General features: G+C 36.4%; 1 protein-coding gene across 3 annotated transcripts in view; it reads right to left on the bottom strand.

Moving 5' to 3' along the window:
* The window catches only part of RASA2 (RAS p21 protein activator 2), a gene marked incomplete at its 5' end in the record, with an annotated part of 109,507 nt that overhangs the window by 78,435 nt on the left and 18,515 nt on the right, over positions 1-12,557 (bottom strand). For 2 of the 3 annotated variants that reach the window (XM_079704496.1, XM_079704495.1), the window contains 2 exons: positions 1,860-1,963; positions 6,280-6,397. In XM_079704496.1, coding sequence (XP_079560622.1) covers positions 1,860-1,963; positions 6,280-6,397 — 222 coding nt within the window. Of the gene's footprint in view, positions 1-1,859; positions 1,964-6,279; positions 6,398-12,557 lie in introns of those variants that run through there. The other variant, XM_079704497.1, reaches the window with a different exon arrangement.

The raw sequence follows: 12,557 nt of genomic DNA, 5'->3' as shown, positions 1-12,557 counted from the left end.
AGCTGACAGAAGTTAACATATTTATCAAATATGGATGCATAAGAATAAATAAAAGATAAAATGCCATCCAAAAGAAAAATAAGCAAAAGAATTAACAACTAATTCATAGAAGAAAAATGTAAAAGACCAATAAACATATGAAAAAATTCCTCAAGTTCACTAATAATCAGAAAATACAAGTTAAAATGAAATATTTCTTTCACCTATCAAACTGGAAAAAAATTTTTTTCAATGATAATATCCAAGAATGACCAGGGTATGGTGAAATGATTACGCCCATGTCATGTTTGGGGGAATGTAAATTAGTACAATATTTCTGGGAGCCAATGGAAAAATATACATAGAAAAAACCTTAAAAATATTCAAACGCTTTGGCTCAGTATTTTCACCTCTAGGAATTTATCCTAGAAAAAAAGACATGCAAAAATTTATGCAGAAGGATGTTCATAGCAACACCATTTAGAGTAACAAAAATCTGGAAACATAAATCTCTACCATGAAAAGAGTGGTTAAGATAATACATTCCTACAGAAAGGATATTTTAAAATTTACTTGTGAAAAATATTTAATGACATGGGAAAAGGATCATTAGATGATATTAAAGGAAAAAGGGAAAAAACTTGAATAAACAGTACAATGTAATAATATAAATGTGTGAAATAAAGAATGGGAAGAAATACACAAATTATTAACTGTAGCTGTTCTCACGCACAGTCATTACCAATCCCTTAGAACTTGTAATAATTTTACAATTAAGAGAAAGTATTATTGTTTTTAAAAGGTTATTTTATCTGCTCTAAAATGATTTTTGGCAAACTTCAAAAACAAGTTTGTCAGAAAAATGAAGTCAGATTACAGCGATTTAAAAAGAAATCAGTAGTAAGCAGAAGGATATAGACCATTTGTTAAGGAATTCAATAGCAAAAGCAGAAACAAATTAGATGGTAGTTAAGAGGTCAAAGCCAAATAAAGGGTAATCATTTAAACTGTAGGAGATGAGCATGTTTCAAATGGGAAAGGAGAGATGGAGATGATGAAATTCAGGACACTAAAAAGGGAGAGTGATGCCTGTAAATTAAAGACCTCTACCTGTTATTCAAAGATAGTGGTGCAAAGACTATGAACGTGACAATATGTGGCCAGTTAGTTTTGCCCTAGTCGATGCCTACAGATCATACCTCAGACAATTACTTAAGAAACAGTTACCGGTCACCAAGATAGCCAGAGAGAAGAATATGACTAGATTAAACCGAATTATTACTTCTATTAGAAAAACTTCAAAAACAGATGTTCTTTGGTGGGGATCAAATACTGTGATCTGTGTAAAAAACATTCTTTGAACCATTCAACAATATTTACAGAGCATTTACTAAATATAAGGCACCCGGGCAGTGACAGTCTCTGCCTTCATAAATATCATATATATTCAACTAGGGCACCTAGGCATTAAACAACAAACTGATTTGTCAAATCAGATTCATATAAATCAGAGTTCTACCCAGGATCAAGCTTTACTAATAACATAAAAGAAGTAGACAAATAGACTCTGATACACCTGAAAAACAAAAAAACTGATGAACAACTATAATGAATACTACAGAAAGGGACCCACCAGGTACTATGGAAACATATGGTACCATGACCAGGGGGAAATTGGTTATGTCACTTCCCCGAGGAAGTGTCACCCAAGCCGAGCATTCAAATTAAAAATCAGATCCACGAATGAACATGAAGTCTACAGGAGAGGATTAGAAAGTTGAGAATATATTATTCTGTTGTTTTCAACACTTTATACTTAGAGAAAGAATGAATATAAACACGAATGTTGTGATTAAAAGACAATTATGAATAGTACATACCTATACGAAGGTCTCTTTGTAAAACATTCTTATCATAAACATAGAAAGACAAATACTGGAAAGTTCTTGGAATCTCAAAGTAAAATTCTTCACTGAAAAACGGGCTAGAGAGAAAAGGGGGAAAGCTCATTAAATTTAAATTCAACAGTGTCCTCCTATAATATTTTCAATAAAATAAATTAAAATTACAGATTAAACACCATAAAGAAAAGCTTCAAGAGTTCCAAAATAATTCTCTATGCTAAGTTTCAGCTAAACCCTGTACAAACCAAGCTGAACTCTGAAAGGACCTCGATTGCCAGGCTGGGCTCTGAACAAACAGATTTTCTGGAGTCCTGTGGACAGAAGGTCCAGTAACTGCCTGGGGTCATGCTCACCTAAAGTGGACACAAATGAGAGCTGAGGACAGTGTCATTCACACCATCATCATCTCAAAAATATGTAAATCACAATAATATTGTAACACCTAAAATGAATAATGCTACGTAAAATGTTATTTTAAAACATACTTTAAAAAATTAAAATAGGTTATTTTTAATCAACTTTACTGAGGTATAAACTACAGAAAATAAAATCTAATTTAAAGTACAGAGGTTAATGACTTTTGATTAATTTATAAACCTGTATAGTGTCCATCCCAATCGAGATATAGTAACATTGCAACTCCCCACAAAGTTCCCTCTTGTTTCTCTGCAGCTACTCCATCATACCTGTCACAGGCAACCAGTGATCTGATTTCTAGCACTAAAGATCTGGTGTAGGATTTCATATAAATGGAATCAAATAGTATGTACACTTGTGTCCAGCTTCTTTCACTCAGCTTAACGTCTATGATATTTGTTCCATCTTGCTGTGTATATCATTAGTTCATTTGTTTTAAGTGCTGGGTAATATTCCATTTATGAATATTCCACAATCCATTCTCCTAGTGATGACGTTTGAGTTGTTTCCAGTTTGGGCTATTAAAAATAAGGCAGCTATGAACATTTTTATACAAAGCTCTTTTATGTGTTCAGTTCTTTTGGACAGGTAACTAAAAATAGAATTGCTGAGTTAAAAGGTAGGCAAACTTTTAATTTATGAGAAGCTGTCAAACTGTTTGCAGCGCGGCTGTGCTATCCTGCATGCCCACCAGCGAGGGATGAGAGCTCCAGCGGCTCCACGTCATTGTTAACTTTTGCTACTGAAAGTCTTTTTAAAATTAGCTACTCTACAACATTATAAATCAACTATACTTCAATAAAAAGTTGTTTCGAAAAAAAATTAGCTATTCTAGTGAATGTGACATGACAAATGTATACACCTGTGTAATCTCTACCCCAATCAAGATAAAGGACAAAGTTCCCTTGTGCAATGACTCACTCCATACTGTCACGGGGACCAGTGATCTGATCTCTATCGTGACACATTATGTTCAAGAATGTGTAGTGACAGAAATGGTTTTAAACTGCATTTCCCTGATGACTAACGATGCTGAATATCTTCTCCTGTGCTTGTTGCCCATTTGTATACCTTATTTTAGGAACTATTTGTTTGAGTTTCCTCCACATATTTTAAAAGGTTTGTCTGTCTTCTTATTGGGTTTTTGGTCTGTTTGTTTGTTTTAATAAATTCTGGATGCAAGTCCTTTGTCAGAATATTTTCTCCTAGGTGTGGCTTGCCATTTCATTTTCTTGACAGCGTCAAAGAGCAGAAGGCTCTGATTTTGATAAAATCCAGTTTATCAGTTTTCCTCTTTTATGACTGGTGCTTTTGGCATCCTAAGTAAAGAAATCTTTGTCTACCCCCAAGTTGCTAAGAGTTTCTCCTATAAAACAGCTTATTTTTCTAAGTTCATTTTAAGAATGCTCTTTTGATATTTAAATTCTCCTATGAAGACATGAATTTCTGAAATTCTAGTTAACATCTTTTGTCAAGAGTACCTCTTTCCTGAGAATGTTTAAAGAACAAAAGGTACTTTAAAAATGTCACCATAAAATGCAATCTCTTCAGGATGTCACAACTTAAAGAGAAGCTAAAATGCAAAGTAAATGACTCTTAAAGAAGTCATTTCTGACCCTGTCCAGAAAACAGTTGACTTAGCTTTTTAGTTGTTATAATACCTGGTCAACTTTTGTCAATATATTTTTCACTTCAAATGTAACCAAAATAAACTTAAAAGGTGGTCTGTCAAAATAGTCTTTCTAATTAGTCTCAATATAGCAATCAACACAAAAACAACTATTAGGCAAAGACAGGTTTAGGTATTTTTCTCCTTTGCATCATTTTACACACAATTGAGAATTTCCTTTATATATTATACATCCACACTCAAATATTATTTTTAAAACACATTCTAAAGCCAAATAAGAACAAGATGAGAATTATTCACTAAGTCATCTGTATCACAGTATCATCACAATCTCAACAATCTAATCCCCACATATGGGCGCCCACATCTTTATTTTATAAATAAATTAATTAATCAATCCATTTGAAAAAAGTTTTCAACAACGTTGGTTAGAAGCAATAACTAGACATATAGTTTTTATAAAGCAATACTCTACTGTTATCACTGACCTATAATCCTGCATATCACTCCTAAGGAAATTCCTGGTGTGGGGAAGAGAAGCACCAGGTACAAGAAGTGTTGCTACTCAATTTGTTTATAGACCACCTACTTCTTAAAAGGATTTGAGGTAGAGATTTAGGAGCTATGGATTCCATATGTGACTCCTACTTACCTACCACGAAAAATTCTATATCCAGACTACCTATAAAAACTATAATATTCAGAACCCATAAAAGATCTAAATGATATCTACTGACTTTTGACTTAACAGCTTATCACAACATTCACAAGGGTAGAAAACACTGAAATGACAGCAAGGTGAGCAAGGGTTTATACTACAAATTCTTTCACCCTATTCCATAAGGAAGAATGCTAGGAGGCACCTAGAATCCAAGAAACATGTAGTCTAATTATACTGAAATGACCTAAGGTAACCATTGCTAGCCTTAAAATATCTTCCAAGTTGCTATGCATCTAGCATAATAATTTAAAATGGATAAAAATACTTGGTTTTATCATTTCCCCCACACAAACATCTGGAAAGGCAGGCAAGAGTTCTGGAAAAATAGTAAGCTTATTTTAGTTACTCATTTACAAAGCTATATTACCTACTAGAAACTACCACAAATATTCAATTTATTGAAAATTACTAGTTTTGTATATAATTGATTTTTGTTTGATACGGAATCAACATACATTAAATAACAAATTGAGATTTAAATAGTTTCAGGCCCCTATCCCAGTTTTGCTTCTAATTTCCTTTATTACATGCACAAATTATTCAGGCTTTTGGTGACTGAGTTTCATCATTTATATAAATACTAAGAAATTCTAATACAACAGGGATAGGTGATTTACGATTTAAAGATGTGAAGTATATTACTTCAAATCTCCTTGGGTTCCTAAATATTTCATCCACCATAGGTTCATTCCAACAACTCTTCATTCCCTTATTTTAACTCTTGTCTCTGAACAAGACTGCATCCTTCCAGTACAGCTCTGCACTAGAATTATATCCACAAACACTATTACAGGGAAGAGGTGGCACATCTCAATTTTATGAATTATAATTTACTATGATACTCTCGCAGTGCTATTACACTTCCAAAAAATGACAAATCTACCAAAGAGTTCATTCCCTTACAATGCCCTACTTAGTTAAGTGACTTTTATAAACGTTAAGGGGTAATTTATTCTCAAGAGAAATAAAATAATGATGTACTTTGAGAAAAGTTCAAATGAGTGGGCAAAATTTAGCCTAGAGAAAAAACTGAGGTATATGGTAGTTGTTTTCAAAAACTTGAAAGAGTGTCACGTGAATGATGGATTAAACCTGTTCTCCAGAAATCCAAGGGACAGAATTAGGAACAATTAAGAGGAAGATATATTTTGAGGCAATGAAAAGCCACATGAAAGCAAGCACTGTAGCTATCTTGTTCTTGCGGACGTATGAATAAACAGCACCCAGCAAGTTCCTGGCATATGGTAGGTTCTCCTTTTGACAGACATTAATCAATTAAATGTAAGAGCTTTTCAAGAATCAGAATAGTTCTAAGACCTAACAGGCTGCTTTTAGGAGGCAGTGAACTCCTTGGTCACTGGAACATTATTAAGCAAATGCCATATGACTACCTGTCAAAAATAATTGTCGGGAGGAACTAAGCGTAAGGCATTTAGTCCAGCTCAATGAACATTAAGGTTCCTTCAAACTCTGAGATTCTGTAACTCTAAAAATGAACTCAGAATCTAAAAGGAAAATAAAAGTTTCAGATGAAGAAAGTCTTCTTGTTGATTACAGTCAGGAAAATGTGTAAAAATTTTTATTCAATATATATCATATGAATGATAATTTACCAATTTTTTACAAACCTTAGAGATTTTTCAACAACTTGGGTACGATACACTTCTTCCTGGTCCAAATTTATGGTGCAGAAACAATCTCTCATTTTGTTGGGTCCAAGATATGGCAATAAATTTTTCGCTTCACCTGTTGGCACAAAAATTAAAACTGGTGTTAAATATCACCAGCTGCCTCATGCTAAGCCTTATATGGGACACATTAAATCCAAAAGAACATACAAGATATAGCACAGAAGAAAAAATTAGTGATTAAGAAAGATAATCAACTTGGTCTAAAGGAATCTGGTGAGACGGAAGGGAGGAGCTGTGTGTAAAGGGGCATGTGAGGTCATGTTACACCACCGTATCCCTGATCCTAGAAAAGAGCAATGTCCCCACTTATGTCCTCATCCCATCCCACCAGCACCACCCTAAAGACATGTCTCCACAATTAATCCCCCTTTCCTGTATCATTAATTTTCCTCTCTACTGGATCATTCCTGTCAGCTCACAAACAAACTTTGACATTTCCCAATTTTAAAAAAAGCACAAAAAAGGGCTTCCCTGGTGGTGCAGTGGTTGAGAGTCCGCCTGCCGATGCAGGGGACACGGGTTCGTGCCCCAGTCCGGGAAGATCCCACATGCTGCAGAGCGGCTGGGCCCGTGAGCCATGGCCGCTGAGCCTGCGCGTCCGGAGCCTGTGCTCCGCAACGGGAGAGGCCACAACAGTGAGAGGCCTGCGTACCGCAAAACAAAAAAAAAACAACAAAAACAAAACTCCCTTGACTCCGTCTCCTCCCTCATGATATCATTCCATTTCTAGACTCCCTTTCACAGCAAAACTTCTCAAAAACTATCATCTCTAGCCATTGTCTCTAATTCCTCACCTTCCATTCATTCTTTGACCCTCTCCAATCAGCTTTTAACCCCATGACAACAGTGAAACTGCTCCATCTAGGGTCACCAATGCCTTCCATTACTGCCAAACCCAATGGCATTTCTCTGTCCTCATCATACCTGATCTGACAGCACTAGTTATTTAATATAAGCGAATGCTAACATCCCTCTTTAAAACTCACTCTTTTCTTGGCTTCCACAACACAGTAGTTGTGGCTTTCTTCCTACCTCATGGACCTCTGCTGACTTCTTTCCCTCCTCACCTCTAAATGTTGCAATGCTTCAGGGCTCAGTTCTGGACCACCTTCTCTTCTTTCCCTATGCAAAATTCCTTCAGTATATGGTGTTCATGCTGATGCCTCCCAGATATGCATTTCCAGGCCTGATTTCTCCTCCTCAACATGAGATATGAATGTTCAACTGCCTCCCTGGATATCCAGTAGGCTTCTCAAATTTAACAAGTCCCAGACAAACCATCTGATTTCCTCCCCTAAAACCCACTCTCCCCCCAGTCTACCACCATCTTCCTCTCTTTTTCTCACCATGCTCCCCAAACCTCCCACCCCCACGTCCAGTCCATCAGTAAATCCAGCGGAACTCCAAAATAAATCCCAAATGCAACCACTTCTCCTTGCCTTCATTAGTATCATGCTACAATCCACTCTCCATCAAGGAGTATGATCTTTTAAACATACTTTTCAAGTCAATTACCCCCCTACTCCAATGCCATTCCATTTCACTTAGAATACAATTCCATTTTTAAATGCCCATTTTCATGGTCTACACAGCCCTACTGAACTGTCCTCTCCTCTCTGACCTCTTCTCCTCCCACTCTCCCCAGTGTTCACCTTCTTTCCATTCATCAACCATGTCCAGCTTGTTCAAGCTCAGGGCCCCTGCCTGAAATGCTCTAACCCTACATCTTCATGTGGCTGCCTTTTCCTATCATTCAAGTCTCAGCTCAAATGTCACTTCCTCAGAAACCTTTCCTGACTATTTATCTAAAGTAAATAATCCTGCTACCATATTCTATGTCTCTGTTTTCTTCAGAGCCTTTACAACTATCTGGAACTCTTAATTTTTACCTAAATGTTTATTTCTGGTTCCCTCATTATTTGGGAGTTCTTGGTTCCCTTCTTCAATGCATGAGAACTTACTGAGCCCCAAGATCTGAAATAGTGACTGTTAAATACTGAGAAATATTTGCTGAATGAATATTAAAGAATCAAGTAAGTCTAGTTTCGAAGTTCTTGTGAGATGCTCATTGGCTAAAAGGACACACAAAACTGTAGGTGCTGAAATCAGGCACCAGTGTGCTAAATTAGGAAAGCAATGTAGTTTGCATAAGGGAAAGAGCATTTCCGTGAGAATCATGAAACCAATGTTTCTGTATTACCTCTGCTACTAAGTAGACAAATGACTTCAGACAAATCTCTGAAGAACAGTTTTCCTAACGAAAGCCTGGGCTAGATAAACTCAAGCCTCTTTCTGCTTACCAACTTTAAAACTAAAGGCCAGGGACTTCCCTGGTGGCCCAGTGGTTAAGACTCCGTGCTCCCAATGCAGGGGGCCCGGGTTAGATCCCGCACACCGCAACTAAAGATCCTGCATGCTGCAACTAGAGAACCCACATGCTGCAACTAAGACTCGGCACAGCCAAATAAATAAATAAATAAATATTTTAAAAATAATAAATAAATAAATAAAACTGAAGGCCATTTAAACCAATATCGTTTAAAGAAGTCTAGCAGAAACTTAAGAAGCACTTATGAAAAACTCAATAAACAAATGATTTTTTTTTTTAATTAAAATTAGAAAAATCAGGGAACAGTCCCTCAGAGCTATCTGAGAGGCTGTCTCTCAGGCTTAAGTCCTGAGTAAGTCCACCGAACAAAACAGAATTCTCAAAAACTAAAAGTAGAATAAAATAAAATTAGAAAAATCAATGGAAAGGCACCAGTAAGATACTCACTGTTATTAAGTCTGTCACTGAGAGATGAGGGGAAAGAAATCAAGTTACCACGTCATAGAATAAGCATCTCAAGTCAAAATAAAGGAATCTAATTTTTTAAATGACCCCCAACTTGCCTAATATGGGTTGGCCTTTACAACTTCACGTTTCCTAACAGGAAAAATAATATATATTTGAATTTGTATCCATCCATCTTCTCTTCCTCAAAAGACTACATGTCCCTCCCTATTATCTACAGCTCATCCATCTACCTACCTGTGCTCTCTCTACCCCATTGCCTCCCTCTCACTCCAGGACACCGCCCAGCAATTCTGTTTTCATTACTTTCAACCTTCTCCTTTAAGTCTCTCCTTCTTTGCCGTCTCCCCTCTGTGTAATCCAGAGGGTCTGCTTTTTTTTTTTTTTAACTAAAAATCCACCTAGGTCACCATATAGGGCCTGGAATATAAACAAATTTGGAATTAAATCATAATAAACATGCTCCATATCTAATGAGGGAATCTTAAATACTAAATCACTGCCCTTGAACATGTTGCTGTTTCATTCACACTACTGCAATTTGAGAAAACTACACTATATAAATGTACACATATTCCACCGCCCACCTTTCTAAGAGGGAGACAGTGGGGGTTATTTTGTCTACAGAATCCAATGAACTTGACATTATCAGATATTTACTCAGAATAATTAAAATTCAAGTTCTACGTAATATATAAAATGCACTCAACATCACTTCCTAGAAAAGCAGTTGTCATAATCTTTGAATATCTGTCACTAATGTTCAAAATAAACTACAATGAAAAGTAAATTCATCTAATCAATGCCAGATCACCAATTAATCATGCTAATATATGTTGATTAAGTCAGCTATCAAGACTTTAAACTGTAACTCCAAAATACAGTGGTAATTAACTGGCACTTTATAAAAAACATAAATCAAAATAAACTGTCACTTTATTTTAAAAAATCAAAAGTGAAGTAACTAATGGTTAGAGAATTAACAAAAACGACGCTGTACTCAATATATCTCTAAGCAGAAAGATTAATTTAATAGCACACACTTTATATTAAGCTACACAAAGAAGTGAGGAACTTCAGAAGATTATACCTGTCCTGTGATATTTTCATAGGGCCTCACTAGTTCTAGTTGATTATTGTATATAAATAAGCAAGTGCACTGGACAAAAACCAAACAAACAATAAACTACTGCTCCTTAAAAGGCAAGCTTCCGGAAAACTTATTCTATAATCTCTGCTTCAATCCTTCCCCTCCTACTCACAGCCTAAACCTACAATTTGGCTTCTGATCCTATTTCTTTACTAGAACTTTCAAGGACACTAATAATATTAAGTGCTACCAAATCAAGTGACTGTTCTTCTGGTCCCACCTTATTTAATCACACTTCAGTGTTTGATAACACTGACCTTTCCTCAGCTTAGGTAACCCATTTTAATTTTTTTTTTTTGAACTCCCTCTTTCAGGCTTTTCATCCACTACCCACACTTTAAATGTCAGGTAACTCTCGGCATCCACAGACCACTAAATTCATCATATAGGTGGAGAACCAATTTCAGGCATTTTTTAAAATATGTCATTATAAAACAATTTTTAAAATATACTAAAATACAAATATCTGTAAGCTTCTCAACATTATTTGATGGTATTATGTGCCATCTTTCTCAATTTATCTATAGCTCATTTGATGATGGCTAGCCTTCAGGAGAATCAGGGTCTATATCTGTGGCAGATATGGTGGGTTAGTGTTCATCAACTGTTACAATGTCCTTTGGCGTACGATTTCCTGTACTGCAGAGACTAGAAAGCTAAGAACTACATTTCCCAGCCTATTTTGTAGTTAGGGTTGTGGATGTGATTTAAATTCCGTGAATTAGATGCACTCGCTGGAAATTTGGAGGACAAAAGAGAAGGGAGGTTGCATTTATGTTGCTTCTACTAGCAAGTACTGTCATGGAGATGTCCAAGTTTCCCGCAGTAGCACTGGCTGCAGTCCTTGTATCCAGTCACAGGTTTCACAGATGTCAAGAAGAAGGATACAAGGCATCCATTCTGTCACACACGTTGTGGCCAGTGTGGCTTAGCTCTAGGGCCAGCAGCAGCAGGGGAATTCCCTGGCAGTCCAGTGGTTAGGACTCCGTGCTTGCAGTGCAGGGGGCACAGGTTCGATCCCTGTCGGGGAACTAAGATCCCACAAGCTGCACGGTGTGGCCAAAAAGTAATAATAATAATAATAAAACTACTCCTAGAGCTAGCAGCAGTGACAACAGTTTACCGATGAAGATGGTTGCTTGTCGTTGGCTGTTTCCTAATAGTGGAAGATTCCTGATCATGGTAGAGGTGGCAAGGTTCTAAGACTAGCAGCTAAAAGTTACAACTTCCTAATTTTGCAGGCACCTTTCTGATCCAAAAAGAGGTAGTAAATCCCTTCGTGGCCCAGATGCAATGTGGCTTTTGAATGTCATTCTTGAAAGTTGGACTAGAGTCTATTTCTTCAGTCTTTCTAACAATTCTGTAAGCCACTTAAAATCTTTTATTTAAAAAAAATCTTCTATTAAATCTCTTTCTGCTTACACTAGCTAGAGTTGATTCTGTAACCTAATCCTGACTAGCTTCTTTTCTTATCCTTTCTACCTTTTCTAACAAATTTGAAAGTCCCATCTCACATTACTGGTCATCAGAGTTTGGTAAGTCTTTCAACTAGATGTGGCTATCTGGATCAAACATGGACTCAGAAATTATAAAGCAGTATCTCACTGACAACCACTTTTAGTGTTCCATTAGACAATGAGTTGAATAGCAGAGCACACTCAAAAGGTGAATGCTTCAACTTGGGAAATGGAGACAAATGGACCCTAACTCTCTGCATGGTTGTATCTGTCTTTGGAAAACATTTCTTCATTTCCTACTGCAGCATTTGGATGGGGTTTTGAAAACATGCTCAATAATACAATATCATGTTTCCATGAATTTGGGAGTGCCAAATTCTCAACATCCAAGCCATGTGCACCATTTGAGTACCTCCATCTTATCCTTAAATTTACACATCCTATTTTGACTCTAAAGTAAAAAGATTAAAATGTGTTCAAGACATTCAATATATTGCTAAGATACGACACTTGGGCAAGACAGCTGAAATAATGGAAATAGTTTTTACTTGCATTTGAAGGAAAGTAGAAGATGGTTTTGGCTTATTCTTGATTTTAAAAATTCTGTGCATGCCAGGGTACTTCAATAGGCAAAGGCAGATACTTCTACAAAGACAGATGTATTATTGGCCCTACAGCAAACAGTATAGCTCTGACTACATTTACAACTGTTGCTATTTCCTTCAACAATGAATCAAGAGCGGGAGGCATATTATTGACGAAACAACCGTTCCTCTACGAAGAAAGGAGGCTGGCCTTCAAGCACAACATCTTT

The sequence above is a fragment of the Hyperoodon ampullatus genome (genome assembly GCF_949752795.1).
Source record: "Hyperoodon ampullatus genome assembly, chromosome: 5".
NCBI classification, from domain to species: domain Eukaryota; kingdom Metazoa; phylum Chordata; class Mammalia; order Artiodactyla; family Ziphiidae; genus Hyperoodon; species Hyperoodon ampullatus.
The sequence above is the reverse complement of the archived record's forward strand: the minus strand, read 5'-3'. Positions and strand labels throughout refer to the sequence as shown.